Source organism: Candidozyma pseudohaemuli, assembly GCF_003013735.1.
Source record: "Candidozyma pseudohaemuli strain B12108 chromosome Unknown scaffold00003, whole genome shotgun sequence".
Lineage (NCBI taxonomy): Eukaryota > Fungi > Ascomycota > Pichiomycetes > Serinales > Metschnikowiaceae > Candidozyma > Candidozyma pseudohaemuli.
The window spans coordinates 286,329-313,437 of NW_020194437.1; the positions used below are offsets into that span (position 1 = coordinate 286,329).

General features: G+C 46.9%; 12 protein-coding genes across 12 annotated transcripts; 7 read left to right on the top strand and 5 right to left on the bottom strand.

Moving 5' to 3' along the window:
* Positions 1-297: 297 nt before the first annotated feature.
* C7M61_001898 (acireductone dioxygenase (Ni2+-requiring)) lies at positions 298-840 on the top strand (the record flags this gene model as incomplete). Its single annotated transcript, XM_024857292.1, has 1 exon — positions 298-840. The coding sequence occupies one exon, from the start codon at positions 298-300 to the stop codon at positions 838-840; it is 543 nt and encodes a 180-aa protein (XP_024714428.1).
* Positions 841-1,269: 429 nt separating this feature from the next.
* On the bottom strand, positions 1,270-1,635 carry C7M61_001899 (tubulin-binding prefolding complex subunit; the record flags this gene model as incomplete). Its single annotated transcript, XM_024857293.1, has 1 exon — positions 1,270-1,635. The coding sequence occupies one exon, from the start codon at positions 1,633-1,635 to the stop codon at positions 1,270-1,272; it is 366 nt and encodes a 121-aa protein (XP_024714429.1).
* A 103-nt stretch (positions 1,636-1,738) lies between these two features.
* Positions 1,739-3,058, bottom strand: WBP1 (dolichyl-diphosphooligosaccharide-protein glycotransferase; the record flags this gene model as incomplete). Its single annotated transcript, XM_024857294.1, has 1 exon — positions 1,739-3,058. The coding sequence occupies one exon, from the start codon at positions 3,056-3,058 to the stop codon at positions 1,739-1,741; it is 1,320 nt and encodes a 439-aa protein (XP_024714430.1).
* Positions 3,059-4,615: 1,557 nt separating this feature from the next.
* Positions 4,616-4,918, top strand: C7M61_001901 (ubiquitin-related modifier; the record flags this gene model as incomplete). The annotated part of the gene is made up of 1 exon (XM_024857295.1): positions 4,616-4,918. The coding sequence occupies one exon, from the start codon at positions 4,616-4,618 to the stop codon at positions 4,916-4,918; it is 303 nt and encodes a 100-aa protein (XP_024714431.1).
* Positions 4,919-5,291: 373 nt separating this feature from the next.
* C7M61_001902 (uncharacterized protein) lies at positions 5,292-5,957 on the bottom strand (the record flags this gene model as incomplete). The annotated part of the gene is made up of 1 exon (XM_024857296.1): positions 5,292-5,957. One exon carries the CDS (start codon positions 5,955-5,957, stop codon positions 5,292-5,294), a length of 666 nt encoding a protein of 221 aa, XP_024714432.1.
* A 1,002-nt stretch (positions 5,958-6,959) lies between these two features.
* On the top strand, positions 6,960-8,036 carry C7M61_001903 (uncharacterized protein; the record flags this gene model as incomplete). The annotated part of the gene is made up of 1 exon (XM_024857297.1): positions 6,960-8,036. One exon carries the CDS (start codon positions 6,960-6,962, stop codon positions 8,034-8,036), a length of 1,077 nt encoding a protein of 358 aa, XP_024714433.1.
* Positions 8,037-9,833: 1,797 nt separating this feature from the next.
* Positions 9,834-10,577, top strand: MET16 (phosphoadenylyl-sulfate reductase (thioredoxin); the record flags this gene model as incomplete). The annotated part of the gene is made up of 1 exon (XM_024857298.1): positions 9,834-10,577. The coding sequence occupies one exon, from the start codon at positions 9,834-9,836 to the stop codon at positions 10,575-10,577; it is 744 nt and encodes a 247-aa protein (XP_024714434.1).
* A 579-nt stretch (positions 10,578-11,156) lies between these two features.
* On the top strand, positions 11,157-12,770 carry C7M61_001905 (uncharacterized protein; the record flags this gene model as incomplete). Its single annotated transcript, XM_024857299.1, has 1 exon — positions 11,157-12,770. The coding sequence occupies one exon, from the start codon at positions 11,157-11,159 to the stop codon at positions 12,768-12,770; it is 1,614 nt and encodes a 537-aa protein (XP_024714435.1).
* Positions 12,771-16,278: 3,508 nt separating this feature from the next.
* On the top strand, positions 16,279-17,276 carry C7M61_001906 (uncharacterized protein; the record flags this gene model as incomplete). The annotated part of the gene is made up of 2 exons (XM_024857300.1): positions 16,279-16,448; positions 17,021-17,276. 2 exons carry the CDS (start codon positions 16,279-16,281, stop codon positions 17,274-17,276), a joined length of 426 nt encoding a protein of 141 aa, XP_024714436.1.
* A 2,527-nt stretch (positions 17,277-19,803) lies between these two features.
* On the top strand, positions 19,804-20,682 carry YDC1 (alkaline dihydroceramidase; the record flags this gene model as incomplete). The annotated part of the gene is made up of 1 exon (XM_024857301.1): positions 19,804-20,682. One exon carries the CDS (start codon positions 19,804-19,806, stop codon positions 20,680-20,682), a length of 879 nt encoding a protein of 292 aa, XP_024714437.1.
* A 20-nt stretch (positions 20,683-20,702) lies between these two features.
* On the bottom strand, positions 20,703-23,562 carry MSH2 (mismatch repair ATPase; the record flags this gene model as incomplete). Its single annotated transcript, XM_024857302.1, has 2 exons — positions 20,703-20,711; positions 20,752-23,562. The coding sequence occupies 2 exons, from the start codon at positions 23,560-23,562 to the stop codon at positions 20,703-20,705; spliced, it is 2,820 nt and encodes a 939-aa protein (XP_024714438.1).
* A 755-nt stretch (positions 23,563-24,317) lies between these two features.
* On the bottom strand, positions 24,318-26,525 carry C7M61_001909 (uncharacterized protein; the record flags this gene model as incomplete). The annotated part of the gene is made up of 1 exon (XM_024857303.1): positions 24,318-26,525. The coding sequence occupies one exon, from the start codon at positions 26,523-26,525 to the stop codon at positions 24,318-24,320; it is 2,208 nt and encodes a 735-aa protein (XP_024714439.1).
* Positions 26,526-27,109: the final 584 nt, after the last annotated feature.

The window sequence follows — 27,109 nt, forward strand, 5'->3', positions numbered from 1 at the left end:
AATTCATGCATTGTGGGCCACGAGGAAACTGTGGAGTCAGGTCACGTGCAAGGGTCCTCTTTAACTGTGCATTTTTTTCACCCTCTGGAGCTATAAATACTTCTTTCCAACTACTAATCAAAACAGTAGCCCAAAAGCTCTAAACACAACGCCTTTATTGTTACAAATCTCCCAGGAGGGCCCCGAAAACTGCCACTGAAAATATGTCCACGTGCCACGAATCACGTGCATAATTACATGCGGTGCTTGTTCCAATTACCAATTGCTTATTCATATCTCCACCTTCTACAAGTTCCAATGGTCGCTATTTACTACCACGACAACCTAGACACGCCCGAGAATTTCACCGAGGACCACGATTCCGGTGTGCCCGTCCCCGAGGACAGGTTGGCGGAAATCGGCGTTTTCTACCGCTACATTGACAATATGGACGAGCTAGAACAGGTTGCAAAAGACAGAGATTACAAGAACAGAGACCAGATTGCGCTCAACTTGGACACTTTCAAGGGCGACCAAAGCGCCTTCGATGCCAAAATGGCCCAGTTCTACAAAGAACACTACCACGAGGATGAGGAGATCAGATACATTTTGGATGGAGAGGGCTTTTTCGATGTCAGAGACCCACAGGACCGCTGGATCCGTGCCAAGCTCAACAAAAACGACTTGTTGGTTTTGCCTGCGGGCATCTACCACCGTTTCACCTTGTCCAAGAGATTGCAGTATGTCAAGGCCATGAGACTCTTCAAGGACGAGCCCAAATGGGAAGCTATCAACAGGGACGAGGGCCGTGACACTGAGGCACGTGTGGAGTACCTGCGCTCCGTGACCAGTGCTGCTTGATTTGTATATTTATAGGGAAGGAATTGTTATGGAAGGGATGTAGAGACCGAGTGTTTAACTGATGGTGAGAGGGAAGTGATGAGTAGAGAAGCTGGGGAAATGTTGAGTAGTTGATATTTAAACATATACTCTCGTGAACCAATGTTTCGAAGGAGTTGAAGTGGTGAAAGTTGGAGTTTGTGAATGAAATATAGGCATTTGAGACTTAGTAGTCAATGAAGAAAGCTCAATGTTTTCTTAAACCTAGACCTCATTAAGTCTCCTCAAATTTCAATTCGAATATATTAGTTGAAATTGCCAAATCTAGTCTATTAATTCCCATTGCCAATATTCATTCTCTGAAAATTCTGTCTCCTCACTTCAATCACCGCTCAATCCTCCCGGCTACATCACCGTCTATCCATTCTTCATTAACGTCTATAACCTGGCTTACTGCCTGACCACCTTGACCTTGTTTTTCGTGATCCACTCGTCCATCTTCTTTTTCGTCTCCACGAGTTCCTTCTCAAGCGCTGTCTTGGACGCCTCGAGCTCCTTCTTCTCTTCATCTAGAAGCTTGATGACGTCATCAACAGACTTCTCCACCAAAACACCGCCAATCATCTTGAAGCATTTCCTGCCGCCTCTTTGTTCAGGTGGAATACTTGAAAGCGTCTTGTCGACTATACCATGTTCCTGTGCTTGAGACGTTATGGAGGAAAGCTGAGTCTGCAATTCCGTAAGAGCCTCTTGGAAATTGTTGTATTGGATTTGAAGAGCTTGCGTTTTCTGCTCTTCTGATACTTTTTCAGACATGGTGATCTTTGGACCTACTTGTCGCTGGATGCGTTTCTCACCTACTTAACGAAATGGGGTCACGTGCGCAAACCAGTTATTCCCATAAATTGGATCTATACAGCTATTTCTTTTCGGCCTTCTTCTCTGCAGCCTCCTTGGCGGCAGACGCTCCATTGGGCTTCTTCTCGCCAATGTACAAGAAGTTCATGACGAACAAGAACCACGCAGCGATGACGGTGCCAAAAGTCGCCAAGTACAACCAGGAGTTGGGGATGTCCCACGAACGCTTGTACTCGTCGTTGGCCAAGTGTCTCACGGTGACCACGCGTCTGTCTTCGATGAAAGTCAAGCCAGGACGCTTGTAGTCCAACTCGAATGTGAACATGCCGTGGTGGTCTGGGGTGGTGAAGTTCACGTAGAAGATGGTCAAGTCATCGGGGCCGTTTTCAGTAGAGGCGCCAGGGCCCAAAGCGGTCAAGTTCAAACGCTGGTATGGGTCCAACATCTTGAAAGACAATTGCAAGACGTCGTCCTCGGTAGCAGGAACGTATGGCACCCACTGGCCGTCCTTCCACTCAGAAACACCGGCCGTGTACACCACATCGTTCTTGATTCTGTACTGCGTGCGGTCGGAGAGACCTGGCTCGTCAGCCTTGTAGTGCTCAACAAACTGCAACTTCAACACGCCCTTCTCCTGGAACACCCAGCGGACCAAGTCCTCGTTGAGCAATTGCTCAGAACCAACCCAAGCGATACGAGCACTGTTGAGACCCTGGAAAGCAGCGGCCAAGAAGCACTGCTCGCCCAAAGTCCATGTCTTCTCGGCGATCAACGCAGAATCCTTGGGGCTGGCGGTGAACGAGGTTTTGGCACCCTTGACGAGGGGAAGCGCAAAGGCGTTGTTGCTGACCAAAGCAGCCGTGCCCTTGTACTCTGGAACTTCGGCAGCGCCAATGATGCGGGGCTCCACGACGTTGGAGGCTCCCACAGACACCTTCTCAAAGTGGTCCTCAACCACAAAGCCCTTAGGAGCAGGGTAGATGCCAGCTTCGTTCAAAAACAAACGCACGTGTTCAGGCAAAGCGCTCTCGGCACCCAGCACAGCCAACACATTACCACCTTTGTTGAAGAATTCAAGCAACTTGAACTTGTCCACGATACCGGTGGCAGCAGCGCTACGCTTCAGCGAAGGCAAGAACACCACGTGGCTATAAATAGAATCCTCACCCAAAAACAATTGGGCTGCATCGTCAGCGTAATCCACGTAGCTGACCTTGTATTTGTCGTTGACTTCTAGAAGATGGTCCAAGTTGGCTTCTTCAGGCAGCGACAATGTCGCGTCGTACATGACCAAGACCTGCGTCTCGGGCAATGACGAAAGCAAGGCCCATGCTGTGGAGATAAGCACGAAAAGGGCGGTAATCCGGGCCAGAAAGTGCATGGTTGTGGTTGTTGAAGTTGAAAAGGTGGTTTTCGGGTTGACGTGTGCGCACTGTGTGCAGGTCGGTTTGGGTTCTGGAGGCTAAAGTGGCGAACCAAAGGTGGCAAAACAGGTGGCATTTTGCAAGTGGGGATGGCAAATGGTGGTGGGTTTTGGTGTTTTTGGGTATTTTGTATAATTGAGTTTGAATGTGGTGATTTAGTGGCAATTTGAAGAGATTACGTGGTGGCACTGTTCGAGGGAGGGTGGTTTTAAATGGACAAGGTCAAAATCGACAATAAACGGATATTCGAGGTATAGCTACATCATTGAATAAATGCTAGATGTGTATTGTTTTTCATTTTTCTCTTTTAATGCTGTTGTGTCAGATACATGGTGGGTGCATTGGCTGCGAAATTTGGACAGACTGCTCAAATTGACTGGCATGCTTTTTTCTTATTTTGCAATTGAGCTAAGCTTGCTCTTGTTTGATATTGATTTAGCCCTTTGAGTAGATAGTGTTATTGCTCTCTCATTTAGGCCAAGTGACTGACTGTCATCTCGAGTGGTTCAAGCTGAGCGTTCCACTTATTCAGTGACCAAACCAACGCCATTAACGTAGAATTATCACCAAACAGGCCAGGATCAGCTCTCCACCAACTCAATTGCTCACTTTGCCTGTCACCTGCCATTTACCGTTCCTCACCCTAATTGACATTTCCCAACAGTCTGCCTTCATTTTTGTCAATCACCACACCATTCCAACAAATGGCCCGAATACCATTCAAAAATGCCCTCCAAAAAATCAAAAAAGAAGGCACGCCGCTTCGGAAACGTCAAAAAGATACGGCACAAAAGTCCTCCTTCTGTGGTGTCTTGAAGACCTCCACTTAACCAGTGCATGCATCCACAGGGTCAAAATCGAAAGTAGGCTCATGATGACAATCACAAAAAATCCACAGAGTAAACAGTAAACTCCAAGCAGAAGAGACCAGAAACATTACAAGCAGAAAAACGTAAAACAATATATAACCCCCGTCGGCAACTCCTCATGGGCCTTTCAGCCAAACCTAATTCGAAAAAGAGCCTCGCCAAGGCCCTTGCCCCGTGGGAGCAGCAGCTGCGCCTGGAGATAAATGATCATTCTTTACGAAAGCCAGCATGGATATTCAAATGAGAAAATCCTAGAGATCGGGGAAATCGAGGCTGATGTAGACCAGTTAGGAATGTGGGCGGGAGTTTGCAGAGCGCTGCGTGGTTTAACTAAGGGAGGCTTTTCCCAAGGCAGGAGAATCTGTTTTGACACATTCCTTATTAGGTCATTGATCCTTGTTTGGGGTATGGACGGGCTGAAGCACGGGGTGTATTTCGCAGCCACTAGCCGGTGGGTCCATCAAGGAGGTTTTGGAAAGTGGGCAAATTGAGCTGAAGGGGATTGATTTCGATGGGACAATTGAAATCTCTATTTTTTGTTTTTGACAGAAATTGCTGTAGTCAAATGTGTATCACTGTCAAATGTGTATCACTGCCTGGTCCATCTCTACATAGTGTTCGCGTTTTCCATCTCATCCACCTCCAATGATCAAGATAAAGGTAGAGTTTCTCGGCGGCCTCGACGTGATTTCTGGTAAAGTCAGGGAACATCGCTTGTCTCTTCCTTTGGAAGAGGGCGAGGCCACCATGAAAGACGTCATTGACCATATCACGAAAACGATCATCGAGCACGAGAAAGACATTCCTGTCTTTATTGAAGAGGGAACCGTCAGACCAGGCATTTTGGTGTTGATTAATGACACTGACTGGGAGCTTGAGGACAAGGAGGACTATGTGGTGGAGTCTGGCGATGTGTTTACGTTCACGTCGACTCTCCATGGCGGTTGATGAGGTGGAGGTGTGTTGGTTAGAGGATGTGGGAGAGGCGGAGGAGGGAGGATATTGGAATTGTTTTCAATAGAATGGTGTTTTAAGAGAAATTTGAAGGTTGAAGAACAATGCTTTCCTGATCTGCTTTGAAGAACGGTTGAAGTGCTCTTTACTTCAAGATACTTGAAGTATGTCCATCTGGATACAGAAAATATCGATGGCTTCCACCAACACTCGACCATCGAACCATATAAATGGTCAGGTAATTGGCCTTCTGGCGCACCTGGCTTACAGTCCTTCAGAGTCCGTCCCTGTCCATTGTCTATAAATGCCAATTCGCCATTCTCCCAATCCTGAATGCCTAGAAGCAGTAAGTCACGGCGTGGCCCGCCTAGTAAGGCACAATGTGGCACCCGAGAAGGCCCTGGCCGGGCCAGTCTGGCGTAGGGGTCAAGATGAGCGTCTCCCTGTTCTGACCCCGAAGTACCTCCACCACGATCTCCTTGCCCACGTTGCCCTTAACCTTGTTGCCCACGGCACTCAACTTATTGTGGTTTCCAGCGTGGACGTCCTCGCCAAATACGACTATCTTGTCGTTTTCTTGCAACCCGGACTTCTGTGCTGGGCTGCTCTCTGCGACGCTCTTCACCAAGGCAAAGGGGATGATTCTCTGTGGGGCAACTCTAGCAGATTGAGCTTCAGGAGCACTTCCACTTCCAGCTTGAAGCTGCTTGATCAACTGCTCCTCAAGAAGTCCGAGAATGCATTTGTGGTCGTTTCGTAGACGAATGATCTTGGTTCTGATAAGCCTGACAGCTAGCACGTCAATATCGCTACGTGGGAAACCGTCAATTACAAGCGGCAGCTCCATATCGCAGTTGTACCGGTGCTTTAGCGTGTCGAATAGGGAAGTGAGCAGCACCTCCACCTCGTCTTTCAACCCAGCGAGACGTTGATAGTCCAATTTGGAGAGCTCGTTGTGATTGTAATCCTGAACCTCAATATTGAGGTCTTTCATGAGCCCTGCAAACGCGTCATCTCTGTTTTCAATGGTCATCTTGGGTGGTAGAAGCTGAAGGCGATTGTGGTACAGAAGTAGGTGACACACCTGTACACCACGGACTAGTGTAATGGCATGGAAGGAAGTGATGGAGTTATTAGATGTAATTAGGGTGGGAAATTATACAGAAAAGATGCAATTTATCACATTGAAGGCTATTGTATATTATGACGTACTTGGTATAATTTGTCGTTACGTGCGTTCGCTCAAAGGGAGTGGTTGCAAAACCTCGTTTTCCTCTAAAGGATGAAAGTTACTAGGGTGTCCGTATTTTCTGGATGAACATCTTTTCCAATTCCCTCAATACGCTCTTTGTCACAGTCTTTGAAAATGAAAGCCCCATTTCTATCCAGAAACTTCTTTGTTCAGTATAGTTCGGCGACCCAGAAGGTTCTTTGGACGAAAATTAAACGTACCTTTGATAATTTTCCACCCAAAAAGGGAGGTTCAGATTATAATTCTGCGACTCTAAGGCATGCGTGACATATTCTGAGAAAATAAATTTAGACATGCCTCTTAGGGCCGTTTGGATGACTGTCTCGCTTCAAAAATAAAAAACTTGTATTACATGGCTTGAAAATAATGCTCTCCAAAGAAGGCTCTGGAAGAACTTGACGGTTTTTGGACAATTTTTGCACTTCCCAGGGTGCCCATTTTGATCAAATTTTTTGTACCTGGTCCAGGGTTTTTCCAACTTCAATGCTCACCTACCATCTCCACAATACACCTCTACACAAATTATCAACATCAAAATGTAGCCAGAAACCAGGGCTTTCACGCCGTTCCATTAATTCCATTTCTAAATCCAAATTCTCTATTGTGGCACTACGACAACCCCCCAGACAACAAATCCACCGTTTTTTGCTAAAAAATAATTCACCGCTGGAGTTTCCCATTTGCAACCATCGATGACACCTCCTTCCAGAGCCCACCCGGCGGAACATAAATAGAGGGCCATCCTCCCACTTTTTTCTTCTTCATCCCACCACACTTCCTCATATGTCAGCTTTCGAAAACGTTTCAGAGATTCAAACTTCAAAGATGCACGAACAAAAGACTACCAGAGCCGCCTTCAAGGCTCTCACCGAGACTATCCAGCGTTTCATCTTCAAGCAAGGCTCCTCCACGGAGGACCCCCAGGTCCAGAACCCACAGTGTCTGACCAACCATCACCACAACTTGGTATGCCTGGCTGCAGCAGGTATGAACTTAGTTGCTGGAGGTTACTCAGACCCTCTTTGCGGCTACCAAGGCTGCACGACCAACCCTTACCCTGGCTTCACCGACTACCAGGGTAGCAGTGGCTCTTCATTGATTGAAGGAATCACCACTGCCTCTCAGGAGCAAAAGAGCTCCACTAATGCTACTCAGCATGAAAACCTTCCCCAGTTTTCCCAGACCAATGTTCCTTCTGCTCAAGTTGTTGCCTTGAGCGACTCCGAGGAACTCGAGGATCTTTACGTCGACCACGAAAGAATCTTCAACCCCGAGGCTATTGGAGCCTGGTTGGAGGATGTCGATTTGGAAAACGCCGAGGCTGTCTCGATGCCCAGTTCCATTGCCAGTCTCAGCGACTTGGAAGACGACGTTTCAAGCGACGTTTCAAGCGACGTTTCAAACGATGTTTCGAACGTTTCAGGCGACGTTTCGGAAACCAGCTTCTCCGGCGACAGTTTCTTCGACTGTGGCAGCGTTTCCGATGACGAGTCCGTCTATGAAACGGCCGCCGAGGACTTTGACGAGTTTGTCAAGCCTCCTCGTGCCAGAGCTTCCAAGAAGCCGGTTTCGCTTTTGATTTCTATGGAAAAGTCCCGTTATAAGCGGTTCAAGAAGACACTCCATAGAAAAGCCGCCGTTTCTCGGTTCGACCTTCTTCCCCAGAAGAACCCTTTTGAGGTTCTTCACGTCGAGCCCACATTCGAGAAACGCCGCAAGACCACGTGGATTCCGTTGTTGACGAACTTCAGTTTACCTGAACCCACCAGTCCAGTCCCCAATTACAGAGATGCCAATCCTCTTTGGGACATCCAGACGATGGAGACTGGTGACTTCAACATCTACCACAAGGCCTTCTGAGGCGCCGTGGAACTACCAAAAAAATTATATAAAAAGAAGAAAAAAATAAATAAAATTGAAAATGTTTTGTAGAGTAGGTGGTGGAGTAGGTGGTGGTGGAGTAGGTGATGGATTGAGAAGGTGCAAGGGAAGAGCTCTCACAAAAGGGAGGTATAGTTTTGAAAAAAAAAAAAAATAAAAAAAAAGTCGAAACAAGTATTCCATTACGTTCCATTAGAATTCACTACGAAACTCCAGCACAATACCTCAAGTCAATCAGGGGCATTCCTGGGATTTCCTGGTTTCCTGATCCATCCAAGCGCCAAGTATACAGACAATAAAGACTACACTGCTACTACAGACGGAACCGGCAGTAATCCGAATGCCGAAGCTTATTTCTGCACCTGTTGTGCAACTATAGCCCAGTACAATAGCCATTGAGGCAACGGTGCATTTGACAAGCTCAGGCTTATTCCCCTCCATCCTGGTTTCTAAGAAAGCGGAAGTTTTTCTAGACGACCCCAGTTATCCTGGATGACGGCTCCAAAGAATCTATTCACTTTTTTGACTTCAAACACCCCCAAAAGTAAACCCTACGAAAGCAACCAAACCTCGTATATCAACAATAGTCGGCGATGTCTCACAATGAACATGGCGGGAGCTTTACAAAGAAAAGTTAAGCACCTTGGAATGCCGAAACAGCAAACGGTGAGCAACTAAACAGCATTGGCGATTTCGTAAAAATAGTTACACAAGGACCCTTGCAGATCAGAGCCACATGCTCGGTTCTTTGGTGGTCTTGCTCCGAATACTCCACCTCCATTCCCGCCGTCGGGAATTGGCTAAGATTTATCATTATCTGAAATTTCATTATTAGTTTCTTAAGCAATCCCCGGAAACAGCAGACATTGATGGACCGCAAATCTGATGCTTTGTTACCTTAATTATCTGTAGCCACTGAGCTACTTCGGTCCGGCAGATTTGCCAATACCCAATTTCAGAAAAACGTCATTCTACCTACTTGACCCCTTTTTTCATTCTCGTCTGCCACAATTTCACCAAATACCATCCCCCCTGTTTCACTCCGAAACAAGCCTAGGCCCACCTCCTACACTGCAAAACCCAAAACCGTACATTCATAAATTCACTAATTTACTCAAATTTCCACTTACTCAATTCTCTTCCAAATTCATTATTTATTCATCAATTCATCACTATAAACCAGCCCGCTGGCCTAGGGGAAGCAGCATCCGGTCAACCTGCCTTTGGACAGCCTGCTCTAACTCATATAGGTACTGTTTGAACGCTTCTAGCGCCTCGTCAACTTGTGCTATTTCGGTCATTGGCGAAAAAATAAAAAAATTGGTAAAACGGCGCAAGCGCTCCTTTTTATGTTCGTTTGCAGCCATTTACGAGAAGAATCCAACGTCATGTCCTGCACAGAAGCGGGTAGCTAAGCCAGGGCTTCCGACGGGTGTCATATGGCCATTTCCCCTCCAGTACTGTACCGTATTTACGAGCCGGCTCGTAATGACAGAATGGGCTTCGGACTTATCACTGTGGCGCCCGACGGGCAAATTGAGGCTTGGGAGGTGACATTTGCGACAACGGCTGTCAACGGGGAGATTTTCGGCAGAAACGAAAAATGCAATGGATATTTTATTGGAATTCACGTGATACATCATGTGATGCACGTGCTGCATCACGTGCACATCAACGATGCGGCTCGATTGCAAAAACTCACGTGACTTGTGCAGCCTACTCCAGAACCTATCCAGAGGTTTGGATTAGTCAAAGGCTCTTCTCCCGTTGTACAAGATGATCTCGCTATCCCAGGAACACATAGACCATTTGAACAAAACGTTGGTGCAGCTCTCGCCGCAGGAGGTGCTCCAGTGGGCCGCCGTGACCTTCCCCCATTTATACCAAACCACCGCTTTTGGACTCACGGGGTTGGTGATTCTCGATATGATTTCCAAAACAAAGCCCGTGGATCTCATCTTCATCGACACCTTGCACCATTTCCCGCAGACGTACGAGTTGGTGGAAAAAGTCCAGCAAAAGTACAATCCACAGTTGCACATCTACAAACCCAAGGATGTGGAAAACGAGGAAGAGTTCGCCAAGAAGCACGGCGACTCGCTTTGGGAAAGCAACGACGATCTCTACGATTTTCTTGTCAAGGTGGAGCCTTCCCAAAGAGCTTACAAGGAGCTCGGCGTGAATGCCGTTCTTACAGGACGCAGAAAGTCCCAAGGAGGAGCCCGTGCTGCCTTGCCGGTGGTGGAGGTGGAGCAGCTGAGCGGAATTATCAAGATCAACCCGTTGTGGAACTGGGACTTTGCCCAGGTGAAGGCGTACATCACGGAAAACAACGTTCCTTACAACGAATTGCTTGATTTGGGATACAAGCTGATTGGCGACTGGCACCTGACGGTTGCTGTTGCCGACGGAGAGGACGAGCGGTCGGGCAGATGGAAGGGCAAGACCAAGACGGAATGTGGCATCCATGAAACGTCACGTTTTGCTCAGTACTTGGCCAGTTCCAGCTCGCAGGCCTAGCTGGGTGGTATTTATTAATACAGCATTATAGAGGGTAGTGTGGGGGCACTGTAGATGAGTGTAGATGAGTGAAGAGCTCAGTTGTTGTTTTAAAAGAGCTTGAGGCATTGATCTGTGGAATTAATGATTCATTATAGTGCTATCTGTGCTATAGCCTTCTAGGTCCTCCAAGCATTCTCCTAACCGGTAGGGCACCTTTTCCGATTCCGCTATTCCGTCTCCACCAGTGACATTCTGCCCTGTGCGTCTAACGCAGCTCTAAACCATCCGTTATAATATCTCTCACATATCTCTCCACCAGGCTTAGGTTCCGCGCATAGATAAGACGCATGGAACCACTGACACATCAACGGAATTGGCCCTATCGCCGAGGCCCTGTTTTCAAATATAGACGTTTTCTGCCATTTCCAGAACGGTTTGTTTAGCTTGCTGCCACGTATCTGCACCGTGGTCCCCCCTGGTCCTGCTAAACCCCGGATAACGGAATCTTACCCTATCGCGGTAATGCGGAATGTATGTGTCAAACCATCGCTATTTTACCTCCATATCTAAACACTCGTCTACGCTCATTTCTCATCCATGATCAAAGAAGCCGTGCTATATGCCTATAGCTCTGTGGCCAATCACCAGGAGCACATCTGTGCGGTGTTGCTAGTGTGGTTGGTGTTGCATACCTTCGTTTTGCACCCATTCTTGATATCTCCTTTGAGACACGTTCCAGGGCCTTATTGGAACAGGGTGCTGAAGTTTCCATTTATGAAGGCATCTTGGGGTGCTAGTCTCGTGACCAAGACACACCGGTGGCACGCTGAGTATGGTGATGTGGTTATATTGGCTCCCAATATGGTATCCTGTAATGGAGATCCAAAGTACTTGACGGACATATACACGAAGAACATGCCCAAGCTGCGTTTCTACGAGAACTTCCTGAACCACGGGAACCGCAAGAACGTATTCAGCACCTTGACGAACCCAGAACACCTCCGGCTCAAGAAGATCATTCAGAACTTGTACCTGAAAGGAGCTGTGCTTAAGAACGTGAACCGTCAGAACTTGATAGAGAAGGTGACGTTTTTGATGGAGGACTTGCAGCGAAACAGAGGCGTCCTGGTGGACGTTTTCACGCTTTTTGCGGCGTTGGCAATGGATGCCGTGAGTGGGTTTGAGGTGGGATTGCAGAACAGCACTGATCTTCTTCAAAAACCGGAAAAACGGCCCATTGTGGCATCTTTTCGGAACATCTCGTCCATGGGGTTCTGGACGACGAGAATGCCGTGGTTCTGGGGATTCGCCGCTACAAAACAGATTCTCCAGGATGTGGATGTCTGTGACAAGTTTGAGATGGACTTGTACAACCAGGCTGAGGCCAACGTTCCAGAAAAACAGCCAGGCGTGAATTTGACGACACTAGAGGCGTTGAAAAGAAGCGGTATTCGTGGGAAAGATGCTTATTCCTTGCTTACAGATAACCTTTTTGCTGGGCATGAAACCACAGCAGTTCTGATGACATACCTCTGCTTCCAGCTTTCCAGGGACATCAACAAAAACAGACAAGAGCGGCTCAGAAACGAAATTAGGGGTAATTTCGGCACGGGAACGTTTCCCCAAATCGTGGACGACATAGAAGCCGTGGACAGACTTCCCTACCTTGATGCCGTGCTAAAAGAAACCATGAGGGTGCATTCCGCTATCCCGGGTTCAGAACCTAGGGTCACAGACAGACCCTATGAAGTCTCCATCGACGGCAAATGTGTGAGAATTCCGCTGGGTACGGAAATCTCCTGTCAGCCTTATTCGATGCACAGAGTGGAGCTGGTTTTCCCCCAGTCGGACGAGTGGATTCCCGAACGCTGGCTCCAAGGAGAATTCGAAAAATACGAAGATTACAGTGCCAGAATCCAGACCATGAACAAGTACGTTTTCGCTTTTGGAAAGGGAATCCGTATGTGTCTTGGCATGAACTTGGCCGTCACCGAAATGAAGCTAGCCTGTGCCAACATGTACTGGCGTTTCCAGTCCAGCATTGATCGGGAATGGTGCTCTGGCAGTGCCACGAAAAACACGAATTCGATTCCTTTGGGGTATCACAGTTATGATACTTCTTCGGAGAGGGGGATCATGACCATGGCCGATGCGTATACAACAAGGCCAGAGGGTGAAGAATGCTGGCTTGTTTGGACGGAAGTTTCGTGAAACCTGGGGTTGGATAGTTTGTACTTTGTAGAAGGAATACGATATTAGCTGGTATGAGTTTGGATGTAGATGAGTAAAAAGGGGTGGACTTTTCATTGGATTTGAAGAAATGTCGCTTAACAACTTAAACGTTCTTGTATAATTGTGAAGGGCAGTTCTTTAAAGTAAGATGGTTGGTGAATTGGTTGGATTGGTGAGGGAGCTATCTAGAGTCGATAGAAGTTTCCCTACCACAAAACCGTTTTTATAAAAAAAAAAAAATCATTTTAAGCAAAGTACTGATAATAATATCTGATTTTACGTGAAAAGATAATAAAAATGATTCATCAGGTGGGGTTTAATTGACTTTATAGGTGTTTTTAAAAACCCATACCTCCGCAAAATCTGGGGTTTTGGTCATAAAACCCATACCTCCGTAACCAGTTTTTCAAAAATCGTCAAAGTGGCGGATTTTCAAGGGTCCCCCCTTAGAAGGCAATTTTCCAAAATTTGAAACTGACATATTTCTTCAGCTCTTGCTGATTGGTTTGTCATAGTGGTATCGCTAGAAAGCTTAGCTTTTGAGCTCTACAATGAGTGTCATTAGAAGTCGCTAGCACTTAGAATCGTCCGCTAATAAGCTAAAATCAATTATTTCATGGAGCGCATACAACACTAAGCAGGAGTAAAATATCAAAACTTGAAAACGGCTACTTTCACACTAAAATCCCTTTCTTTTTGACGTCAATTTTAATTAGTAAAGAGCTTACAATGTATCATTGGTGCTTTTTTGCAGCCATTTATGTAACCCGAACTTCTATGACACCGAAGCATGTTGGTCAATTACATAAATGAAGGGGAATTCGGGCCTATATAGGAATCTGTCGAAGTGAATGGAGAGCCAGATGTTATAGCGAAACGTCAACATATCGTTACTACATCTTTCCTCTCGTATTGCAGAGGAGAAATCTTCCTTTCGTCTGATATCACGCACCCCAGGTACATATTCTAGAACAACTAGATGTCTATAGCTTTAATCCATGGTTCTTCACTTAATTATGACTAGACAATTATATAATTGCCCAAATATGGTGGTTACTTGTGGTCTAAAGGGCCTTTGAAAAACCCATACCTCCTCAAAATCTGGGGTTTTGGTCATAAAACCCATACCTCCGAAACCAGTTTTTCAAAAATCGTCAAGTTGTCCGATTTTCAAGGGTCCCCCCTTGGAAGGCATTTTTTCAGAATTTCAGATTGGCACATCTCTTCAACCCTTGCTGATTGATTTATCATAAGGGTATCCTTAGAAAGCTGAACTTCTGAGCTCTACAATGAGTGTACTTAGAAGTCGCTAGCACTTGTAATTGACTGGTAATAAGCTAGAAACAAAAACCTCATTGAGCGCATACGACATTAAGCAGGAGTAAATTGTCAAAGCTTCAAATTGCCCATTTATCACTAAGATACATCTCTTTTGACGTGAATTACATTAAGTAAATGGGTCACAATGGATCATTGGTGCTTTTTTGCAGCCAGTTATGTAACCTAACTCTGTATGATGGCGAACCACCTTAGTCAATTGCATGAGGGAAGGGGAATTCGGGCTTACATAGGAATCCGTCGAAGTGAATGGAGGGCCAGATGTTATAGTAAAACATCAACATATCGTTACTACGCCTTTCTTCTCATCTTACAGAAAGAAAGTCTTCTTTTCGTCTGTTACACACACCCCAGCCAAAATTTTCAAAATAATTAGATGTCAGTAGCTTTTATCGAAGGTTCTTTATTTGATTACGATTAGATAATTATATAATTGCCCATATATGGTGGTGAAATATGGTCGAAAGGGCTTCAGAAAAACCCATACCTCCTCAAAATCTGGGGTTTTGGTCATAAAACCCGGACATCCCAAACCGGTTTTTTGAAAATTCCAAGATTTACTGATTTCAAAGGGTCCCCCCTTGAGCAGGCATTTTTCAGTATTTGAAATGTATAATTGCTCTAAATACATGCCACATAACGTACTTAAAGTTGTTTCAACAGAGAGCCAGGCTTTTGAGCTCTATAATGAGCACGCTTAGAGGTCGCTAGTACAATTTATCGTGTAGTTTTAGGGAAATGTTCAGACTCGCTCAAGTGCATCATCACAATCTCAGCTACAATTAATGTGTTGATGTTTCTTTTGACAATGACTAAGCATTTAAATTCCATTTTCCTTCCTCCAAACAGTACGTTTTGCAACCATTTACAGATTTTGAGTCAAGACTAATACTTGGCTGATTGGAAAATCATCCATAGCAAAGAATGATAGTACGTATAGCCCATTCTTTTGAGCGATGTTCAGCTTAAGCTACTACTACAGCTCAATGTATGGTAACTGATTCGACGAATGCAGAACTACAAATGAACGGTCTTTATAACGTATACTTTTTCATACCTTGACTTCCCATCTTAAGTGGTCTAGAGGGCTTATAAAGATCCATGCATCCCCAAAATCTGGGGTTTAGGTCCTAAAACCCGTGCCGCTGAATCCTATATTTCGATATTGTCGACTTTTAACACTTCACAAGGGTCCCCCCTTTCAAGTCAAAGTTATGTATATTTAATAAAAACTTGGTAATAAAGATACTGAAAAAAGCTGTTTCAACAACTAGTATTGATGAAGCCTATGTGAAAGAATGTTAAGATGCTATCAACCAAGAAAATGGAGACTTGGTAATAAAGATACTAAAAAAAAAAGTTATCTGATTATCCCGATTTTAAGTGCCATCATCCAAACAAAACAACTAAATACACTTCCTGCTTTTCGTATTGTATATCAGCATAGCCTATTTGACACGATTGTATTACCTAAAGACGTATGGGTACTTGTGATTGAGATGAAGAAAGTCACAGAGCGATGAAGCCAACAATAGAAGTCAAGTTTTAAGTAGCGTTTCATAGAATTAAAGAGTCTCGGTCTTGCTTGCCTGCCCTCGAAATCCCGGATAAATCGTCTGCAACCACAAAATAATAAATTAGACAAGAGTGCATAATGCTATTATCGTGCATAATCTAGCATACTAATTGCATGTTGTTCACGCGCTCATAACCATGTTTTACAGTAAAGTATGAGGCCCTCAGGGCCCCATGGTCTCACTATATACTAAAAGTCAAAAATCAAAAAACAAAAAAAAAAAAAAAAAAACCGCATAGCCTTACGCGGAAGGAAAGAGAAAAGTCAATTTTCCTTTTTCACGACGTGCCCTCGTCCCACATTGACAACCTGAGAGACGATGAACACATCTAACACCATCATTTCTTTTTTTGAGCCCAAAAAGAGCCACAGAGAAAATCCAACCCAAAAACTCGGCAAATTCCCAAAAAGCATATCCAATAATGAGTGCATCCAGCTGACCCCTGGAGTACACCCACCTTCAGTTTTCAAGCAGCCAAACTGAACACAACAAAACCCCCAGACCCGGTACCTGAGTCTTTCAACATTTGACCATAACCACCTCGGTGAAAACTCACCGTACGACACCCAGTCATGGCCACCAGGGCGAGGAAACCAGCCCTCCAGAAGAATACGACTCAGATCCAGTGGTTTTCTGAATCCAAGAAGCCCCATCTCGCTAAACCAGCAGCACTTGCTTTCACAAGAGCATCCACTGTGCCGAAGCACTACGACCTGGCTGGCGTGGTGCCCAGATCCAGGAAGTACCCTCCTCCACCCTATAGCCAAAGCAATCCGAAGACGTCCTTGACCTTTGATAATCCGTCATACCCTCTAACCCACAAACCCTCCTTTTCCCAGATTTCTCCAGAAAAAGGGACCACTGTATCCGCAGATACTACTCCTGACCAGCGTGGTCTTGGTCGACCAGGAGATCACCCACCAATACTAGCACAGCCCTCGACCCTCCTTCCGAAGAAGGGACCACAAACTACGACCTGGCTGTTGTGGCCTTGTTCAGCCAGGAAGTCCTCCCTCCACCCTGAGACACTCAGTGTCTCCATTGCCTTATGGGTGTCCTTAAGAAGGTCTCAAACCTCAATAAAGGTAGCCCCAGATAATCCCCCAGAACCCAATCCCCCAGAACCCAATCCCCCAGATACCCAATCCCCCAGAACCCACACCCTGAAACCAGGGAAGCCATTGCCTTTCGGCGTACGTTTCCACCAGCATGGCCAACTGACGGAACAAAACCCACAAAGTGGAAGCTGCAAAGCAGCAAAAACACCTATACATGAGGAGCCCGGGTACCTCGAGATCCTCCAAAACCGACGAGACTTGGGTCAGAAGACCCCGCCGGTTCTTCTTCTATAGCAGAAGATCCAAAATACGGTTTCCAGCTTCAACAGTTCCGTGGAACCTCCCCAATTCGGCTCTGCCTTGAGGACAACCTCACCAGAACGGTAGTCCAGAAAGCATTGCACCAGCTTCAGCAGCTTCAGATTCCTGTTCCTGAAATCCAAAACCAGCGCCCTCTGAGCAGTTACTCGTCTTTACATGCACTGGCCAAGTGCCCTCCAGACGGTCACTGAACAGAAGGAGAAGCCAAAGTTCCCTTAGAGAGACAGCACAAAGCGGTATTCGCCAAAACGCCATTTTGAATGCCTCAAGCACAAAGAAAAAGAGCCCTGTGTCGTGGCAGCCTGACACGTCAACGTTGCCGTTCCCTGGTTCGGCTTTGTGATCTGTGGTGATTCTGAGTCCCAGAAGGTGGGAATCCCGTCGCCATTTAGAGAGATTTGGCGACAGGGGCTCAAAAACACAGCTCATTCAGACAAAGGCTTCAAAGTTTAGCCGACTTGCCTGGCTCCTGGCTGATCAGACCGGGATGTTTGTGTAGAAATGACGGTTACAGTCCAGAGGAATAGAGGACTGTGGAGTGACGGACCGAGAGAAATGAAGATTCACGGGGCTTTGGGGGCGTCGTAGAAGCAGAAAAAAAGAAGGTTTTTGACGTCCCCAGAGCGTTTTGGTGAATTTTTGTGAAAGAAGAGTAGTTCTTGGTTGTGGTTTGTGAGTCGCGAGGATTGACGGTGTATGTGGAGGGAGGTTTCTGGGGGTGTTAAGGAAGGAGGGGAAGAAATGGGTTTTTGAGGGGAGTTTTGGGGTAAAGAGGGTGGGCGATTTCGAGTGGTGTTGTTTTTGGGGGATTTTGTAGGTTTGTGTGGTTCTGGAGTGGGTCGTTGTGGGTGGTAGTATGGGGAGTGCCATATCTGGGTTACTTTCATGACAACGCATGAATTGGGAATAATTGCAGTCATATTAGGGCTTACAGGCTTTGAAAGTCTTATTATATCGCTTCTAGGTGTTATTTACGGTTCAGGTCACCTTCAATATCTGGTAGTACTGCCCTCTTACAGGTGGAGGCTATTCTTCTGAGAGTAGGGCTTTTCGGAGGAAAAAAGAGGCTTTCTATGCTTCTTCACGGATAATCTACTGATTTAAGCCCTCCATGTGTGAACAAGTCCTCTGTATCTCGAGAAAAGTAGCACACATGGCTCTACAGATGCCCTACACTGTTCACACTATATCGAGCCATTGACCCACTAAAAGAATGTTCCCGTTCCTTTTTCACTGATTTTTAATAACCTACACTCGATTAGGCCCCCATTCTTTATCTGCTGAGACGTTGTCGTGCTCACCACTCATTGCTTGATGGAACGCCTCAATGGATAAGCAGACACCTGGTTTCCATACCCAATACCATGATTTCAACCCATATATGAATTAATCCTTGGAAATCCTCTCGAAATCACTCATTTTCCGTGTCACAGAGCTCAATTGAAGCGCAATCCCTCTCTACCTCTTGAATAGCCTATGCCGCCGACGAGTCTAAATACCCTACGAAGAAGAGACGAACAAAACATTAACGGAAGTCAATTGAACAACAGTACCTCTAAAATCTGTAGAATGGCATCTGTAGTCCATGCTTTATGCAAAAGTCACTCTCAATGGCTGGTACTCCCTCGAACTACTGCTGAGAACAACCCATCACTCCATCTAGACACTTGACCTGACAGGTCCCTTACAAGCTAACCAGAATAACTCTTTCCCAAAAACTCACCAATCCACTTCCCTTTCCAACACACCAGAAACCTCGCCAGATCACCACCTCTACATGCTCCATCTACCATGCCTCTACACCCACCTACCTTGTCACCTCCCACCGAACAATGGCCAGCTTCCTCCATAGACTCTCTCCACCCTGGTGGCCCCAAACCTCCCAATCCTCCGAAACCCACCTTCCCAAAAAAACCCAACCAATCCAGCCATTTAACCCACCGCACTCCTCATCTTCATAACCCACTCCCTAGACCCTCCAACACTCACCCTTTTTCACCCTTTTTACATCCTCCATGCAGCAACGTCGTAGCGAGGTAAGCGAGCCCATTGGACAACACCAACCGTCTCGCCACCAAAAAACGCCACTTCTCTAAACCACCCCATAAAGGGATTTTCCGCTCTGGCCATTTTTCCGAGATCCCTCACAATGACCGGGTCCCTGGACACTTTCCCCGCCAGCCCCTCCTACAGCATTGTCTCGGGAAAAAGCTTAAACTTCCACCTCAAGCCAATCAGACCGAGCCTATTTTGCCCCACCGGGCTTAGACCCCACTTGGCCCTAACAAATTTTGCCTTTTAGGTTCGTTTACTGCTTGGGGTTATTCCTTGACACCTGCAGGTGCCACGGTTTAGCTGCGGCGTCGTGCAGCACCACACAGAAACCGTTTCCACACAAGGCGCAAGTGTTTCCGCTGCCGGGGGGCGAAATGCCTGCTGATTTGCCGGTAAATGCCCACCTCGGACACGTGGATCTGCATAAATGGGCTTATTTGCAGGAAAAAGCGTCCCTCCTTCGAAAACCGCCCCATCTCACCCGAATCCCACGTCGCAGCACCTCGCAGATGGATCCTCATTGTAGGCGCTGCTAATTAGTAGCATCAGGTCAAAACTGTATGGGTGGTGCGGCGGTCACGTGACCGGCCCGGCCGGCCCCTCTTTGCGTCTGCTTGCAACCACAAGCTCAAGTTCCAAAACCAACCACTTCTTTTTCCTTAAATGCTCCCCTTTGCTATCCCCTACCCGCCCGAGCAGGCCGAGGGCTTCTGGGGCATCCCCACGTCCACCATCGACTGGTGCGAGGAAAACTACGTTGTGCTGCCCTTTATTGCCGAGGCCTTGAACACGCTCACCAACTCCGTCTTCATTGCTTTGGCGGCGTTTGCCATCTTCCACGCCCATATAAACCACTTGGAGCTCCGTTTCCAATTGCTGGCGTTGGGCTTCATGCTCGTGGGCGTCGGGTCCTGGTGCTTTCACATGACCCTTCGGTACGAGTACCAGTTGTTGGACGAGCTTCCCATGATCTACGCCACGTGTATCCCCTTTTGGAGTGTGTTTTCGGAGTTCAAGGACCGCAAGGGCCAGATTGTCGTGGGCGTGGGCATCTTCACCGCCGCCAACTTGCTCACGTTGATCTACTTGCACTTCAAGAACCCCACAATCCACCAGGCAGCCTACGGCTTGTTGAATGCTGGCATCATCTTCAAGTCGTTTTCTTTGGCCAAGGTGCACGTGCACGACGCCAAAGCCTACTCCCAGCTCAACAGAACCATGTTCTGGGGCATAGCGCTTTTCCTCTTTGGCTACTTTTTGTGGAATTGCGATATCCATCTTTGTTCCCACGTTAGAGCGACTAGAAGAGAGTGGGGCATGCCCTACGGCTTTGTGCTTGAAGGCCACGGCTGGTGGCACATTTTCACTGGTGTCGGTGTGTACTTCTATCTTGTGTACGAGGAGTATCTCCGGTGCTTCTTGACAAAGACTGAGCGTTTCTACGAGTTCCGGTGGATAGCAGGCTTGCCTGTGGTGCAGCTAGTTGATGCGGACGGCTTGGTCGCCTTCAAGAAGGCAGAACAGGAAAAGAAGACTATATAGACGTTTTATTCACAACATAGCTAGCACCTCTTGTATGAACTTGTCCTTCAGCTCGTCGGCGCCATCCACAAGCTTGCGGAGCGACGCCACGGCCTCGTCTGATGGCACTTTGCACTTCTTTGTCTCTGGATCAATGCATTGATCCTTCCAGGCCACCAAGATCTTCTTGAGCTTCTCCACACCGACGCTGATTTCTTCGTTCGAGCACTTGGTGCGTTTGCTGCTCACGTAAGGGTCTGCATCGGACCCAGGGTTCAAGTTTTGAAGCTCAGAAGCCTTTCTCTTGGCCATGTTGATGATCTTTGTGGGGAACTTTACGAGCTCGGCAACGTGAATACCAAACGACTTGTCTGAGATACCCGGCTCGACCTTGTACATCAACGTAATATCATCCTCAACCTCGCCCTTCTCGATATGGGCCACCACATGTAGGTTCTGGACCTTTCCTTCGTGTTTCTCTGCCAACTTTGTGAGTTCATGGAAATGCGTAGCGAAAAGCGTGAAGCACCGCTTCTCGCTGATAAGGTGCTCGGAGATTGACCATGCAAGTCCGAAACCATCATACGTACTGGTACCACGGCCCAATTCGTCGATGATAATGAGCGAGTTGTGGGTGGCAGTAGCGAGAATTGACGATGTCTCCAACATTTCAATCATAAAGGTAGACAATCCCTTGAGCTGAGAGTCACCAGCACCAACCCTGGACAAGATAGCATCGAAGATGGGCACTTCAGGCGATGACCCATCCTCCGACGCTGGCACATACGAGCCAATCTGACTCATAAGTGCTATGACACCCACTTGACGGATGTAAGTGGATTTACCACCCATATTAGGACCAGTGATAATCACAAATGGCTTATCGTCGCTGGCCATGATGACATCGTTGTGAATGAAATTGACATCCTCCTGTACTTCCAAAACAGGATGTCTTGCCTCTCTCAACGAGATTTTTCTGGATTTAAATTCCTCGGAATCAGCTGAACCAGCCATGGGGTGAAGCTTGGGCTTGGTGAAGGCGGTAGGTGCAAAGATGGCGACATTAGCGAAAGAGCAAAGCACATCGATATGGCTGAGCACAAGTGATAGACGCATGAAAACCGTCTGGTACGTCAAAGTGATCAGCAAAATCTCCTTGATGAGCTCCTTCTGTTTGGAGTTGTACTCGTCCAGGTACTCATTATATTGTTCTGACAATCTGCGAAGGTTCTTGGTGGTGAAGAAAACACCGGCCTTGACTGTCTGAAGCTCGATGTAGCGGTCTCCAGTGTTTCTCAAGATGGCAGAATCGATACGCGTGACACGGAAACACCAGCCATGCTGCTGGTGTTTTTCAAGCTTGAGTTTCTTCTCAATGTCAATATTAAGGTCGTCAGCCACCTCCTGATGGATTTGCTTGATTTTGCGGCTCGTAGCTTGGAGGTTATCGTTAATAGCCACAAGCAGCTCGTCAAACTCGGGCTTTATGTTGAAGTCGGTGTGTAGAAGGTCGTGGCCGGATTCAAGCGGAGTGAGGTCAATAGTGGTCTCCACAAGCTCCTGGAACTTGACCAACGAGGTATAATGTTTGTTGAGCGGTTCGAGCCACTCGGCAGTCAAAAGGTCCTTAAGGCCCTCGGCTCCATCAGTAGACGACTGAACGGAATTCACGAGCTCTGGCAAAACGGTCACAAGCTGGTAGAGTCTAACAACATCCTCCAATTTCTTGTTCTCCGCACCTGTGGTTTTCTTGACGCCATTGCCGATCTTCTTGAGAAGACGTTTGATATCAGGCACCTGAGAAAGCCATTCCAGAACAAACACACGGAAAGAAGTGTCGTCCATGAAATGGCCGACCAAGGAGTGACGGTCAGAGATGCCTCTCATGTTTGTGAGTGGCTGCTTGAGCCATTGTGAGAGCAAACGGGTACCAGCAGCGGTCTTGCACCGGTTCAAAAGGTCAAAGATCGAAGCCACCGTTGCCTTGGGCCCTGGAAGCGCCAGCGCAGCAGGAAAGATGTTGAGAGCTCGCATCGTCGAGGAGTCGAGCTTCATGTACGAGTGGAGGTTGTACTTGTCGATGGAGAAAGGAGCCTGGTCGTCGCCAAGGAGGTTGAGGTACTGGATGAGCGAGTTGCAGCAGCCCATGGACAAGCTGTACTCGGCGGAATTGATACCCTTGGAGGCAAAGATCATCTCAATGTTGTTGTCGACGTTTTCGTCCAGCACGATCTTCTCCAAGTCCTGCTCAACGTCCTTTGAGTACGTAGACTGCTTCACCGGCAGCACCACCAAGCCCATCTTGGCCAACACCTGGAGCAACTTGGCCATGCTGGCATCGTCCACGTAACCCAGCGGCACAAGCACCTCTCTGGCGCTCACCTGCAAGAACAATGCCTCCAAGTTGGAGTACAACTCTGTATCGTCAAACTCCAGCACCCTAAGGGTTCTGTTCAGCAAATCCGCCAAACAAACACCCACACGCTTGCCGACGCGGACCGAAGCGACCACGGGCGCCAGACCGTCACGGTTCTCGACCTCCACGCCGTATTCCCTCGCCACTCCTTCCAAATTACCAGGAGACGCTGTGGTGATCAAATCAAACTGTTTCGAGTAAACCTCCACCTTACGTCCGCTATCAACACAAAAACGCACCACCTGGGCGAAAACAGCCGTCAGAATGGTCACGTACCGCGTCTTCTGCTGCGTTTTGACCACCAGCTGGGTCTTGTAGATGGCGTCAGCTATAAGAACCGCGTCCTCATCCCAAGCCAGAAAGTAGTCTCTGTGATCCACAAGACGAACGGTTCCAGGAACGGGTTTTAGCGAAGCCGCACGGCGATAAAACAGCCTTTCGTCGCCGGCATCGCTGAATTTAAGTTCGGGTCTGCTGCTCGACATGAAGAAGAAGTAGGTGTAGTTCGCGTATCATCAACAGTGCGGCAGATGGAGGTGTCACGGGTCGGGAGGGTTGCACAAAGGGGGATTTCTGGGGATTTAGAAAAAAAGGAGCGAGAGAAAAGATGGGGGGATCCAGGCGTATTTATACTTTTTGGGGTTTATGGGCTGGGATCTTGATGGGAGTGGTTGGTGAACGCGTATACGCGGTGGCTGCGAAAAGCGTGCTTCGAGGAAGGTGAGTAGATTTACGTGAGTATGAAGTCTTGACGTTTTTTTGGGATTAGGCTTTGTTCAATTGCAACGTTGTGTTAATCTTTTGAATGCAACGTTACAGTGATGTTTGTGGGATCCCAGACACGGCTTTCGTGGTTGGGTCTGATCTGCGTCTATGTGTTGATGCTGCATCGCGTACATCGTCTACTTAGTTATCTATTTGGTGGTATGACCACTTGAGCCAAAAGATGGTAAAGTTTTGTAATAATATAAATGGTGTCAAGCTGGCAAAGAGATTGAAAATTTATCTGGTTGATTCAAGTAACGATCCGTTCGTATTTCTGGATTGTCAATTGTGGAATCCAGTATGAAGAACTTCAAAGCATCTAGTATGAGCTCAATTGCATTTTGCAACCATTTATCTCAAGCCCGGCTATTTCAATTTCTAGCTCAAACTGTTAAGCTTCCACAAACGGATCCCCACCTACAATATCTACTAGCTTAATTTATTCATAAGTACGATACCCAGAATGTGCACCATTCTAGAGGTTTTCGGCGCAATCAGTATACCTTGTGTGGTCACTGTCCGAACTGCTTCCTGGAGAACACTCCATGGCCTTCCTTCCCAAATTTGAAGAAGGTATGTTTTCGGAAGGTGGGTTTAAAGCTGCTTCATCTTGCACAAGCGTCTCGTCGGAGGTACTCTTAGAAGGCTTTGATTCTGGCTTTGGGGATTCCGGCTTTGGAGATTCCAGCTCTGAAGATTTTGACTTCGAAGACTCCGAGGCAGATTCACCGTTTGTGGTGTTCTTCAGTTGATCGTCTTTGCTCAGGTTGAGCTTCTCAAAGAGCTTGAGCATATTGGCTAAACTGGAGCTACGTTCAATTGGAGTATCTTTCTTCGCCGTTTCCTGTGATTCTGCTTTCTCAGGAGGTGAAGCTTCTCTCAGTGGAGAGTACCACCACGGAAAGCTCTTTTTTCTGAGTCCGGTACTCTTAGTTGGAGGTTTCTCGGATGAATCCTCAGCTGGATTCGAAGGAGATTCCTTTGAGGTGTTCTTAGTTGGGCTGGTAGTCAGATCCTCAGATTCGGCATCCTTTGGCGAGGTCTCGTCCACTGGACTGTTGTCCTTCGATGCCTCATCCTCTGGAGTGTTGTCCTTCAACACCGATGTTTCCTTTGGATTAGGGCTATTCGAATCCGAATTCTCTTCCGGTGCAGCCTCCTCGGCAGAAACTTCCTTAGGACCACTTTCCTCACCCTTGGACTCACTATCGTCCTTTGGCTCATCCTCCTCTTGAGCATCCTCATTCGTCTCACCACTCTGGTCAGTCTTGGCTACCTGTCCACCAGTTAACCCAGGAAAAGCTTTTGACAAAAGCGTGGAAACAAGCCCCCTCCTCGAAGCTTCCTTTTTCTTTGGAACCTTCACGGGAGCCTTCTTGGCTTGAATTGGCTTGGGCTGTCTACCTGCAAGGAAAGTTGAATATTGGTGGGTGGACTGAGGATGTCCATTTCTTCCAGCTAGAAATGCCTTGGCTCTTTCACTGAGCGGCATTAAAAGCATGATCGGAAGCTGCTCCGAAAGTTCGATTTTGGTGTTGTGTCCAATCAATAACCGAATACTCACAACCAAGGTTGAGTCCACGGTGAAGTTGCACGCTTTCATGGATTCACCTGTTCGAGGAATATGGAATCCAATGAAATGTCTTGGAATCTCAAAGACTGCCTTTTCATCAACAATTTCCGGTTGTACCTTCTCCTTCCAATCCCTTTGTCCCATGATGGCAGTCAGGCAGTAGACCTTGCGGTGCTTCTTATAGCAGTATTCGCCAGGATTGTCGGTTTTGCCGTGAATCCCGCCAATAATCGTGGCGTCTCTTTTCATAACAAGCCTGGTTCCCGTAATATGAATCGGTCTCGTGTGGAGCTTCAGCTTCAAGACTTCTTTAGGAAGCTCAACGGTGATCTTGATGAAATCCGGTAACGGATGGTCGCAAATGAGGTTTCTTCTTGAAGGACCCAATGGCGTGTTCATGAGCCCGGGATCCAAAAACTGAATGGCAAGCTTTGTCTCGATTTGCTGTGGTCCATAACCAAAAGGCGTGTGGATCTTGGCCATCATGGCTTTTTCCTGAACATCTGGAAGAAGCTCTTCGTCTTTCACCAAATGCTCCCAGTTCCGTGGAACCTGTTCTGGAAGCGGCTCAAAAGGCATTGGCTGGATCACTTCTTCCCATTCTTCTTCTCCATCAACTACAGCACAGACTTCCACCTTGATGTAATGCGAGACATCAATAATGGTATGTTGGTTTACCTTAAACTTAGCCCTGTGTGGAAGGGTCCTCTGGTGTTCTGGAACATGGTCAAAGAGCCCATCCCGACGTGGAAAAGTGTGAGTGTCACATTCACCATACTTCTGGCTCAAACGTGGAAGCTTGATTCTGAAGGGTACCTCAACCTTTTCCTTGTCCTTGACGTCATGGGGCAACGTCAAAACGTCATTTTCGTAATTCAACAAATAGTGGTCTTCATCGCCTTGGATCAGCTTGGGCTGGACCCCACTGAGATAGAGTTTCTGGTCTTGTTTGAGCAAGCTGGTGGTGGACTTACAGGTGTATCCAGCGAAAATGTGTTTCAAGTAAAAGGGCCTGTTTGCTGTCAAACGGAACATTCCATCGACAGTATCACCTGGATTATACTCTCTGGCAACCTTGCTGAGGTGAATTTCACCTCTGAAGCTTTTCATGGGTAACATCTTTGGGGTTTGGGAAATGAGGTGTGGAAAAGAGAGGTTTTTGATAGTACTGATATCTTTGGAGTATAAAGTGGTTCGGGCAGGTTTAATATTATTTTGTGCCACATGGTCATTTTATTGGAAGGCGTTTTGGAAAGAATTGAGCTTCGGTCACGGCATGGGTGACCTCAAGTTGGTTTAGGAAAGTATAGTAACAGTGAGAGGTGAATGGTAAAGGTAATATGGGGGAATTAGAGGTGTAAAAGGAGTTTATCGGGAAAAACTAGAGTAGGAGGAGTAACTATGGCTGTTCTTTTGTGTTTTTACTTGTTTTCCAATTTTTTGTTGGTGTTTCTCTATTTTGCAAAGAATGTGTATGTTAATATTGAATGTGATATACAAAAACGAACCCCAACTATGAACCTCAAGAATAAAAGAAATGTAGAAAAATTTCAATTGCCTTCCAGATGGTCATAAAAGAAAAACCAAAACAGCTTTAAAAGGTTAGCAATTCCAAAACCTTCCCCATGGCAATAAAGCCGTCTCATCTTTTCGCAGCCATTACTATCGACAAGATGATGGGACTATTCTACAAG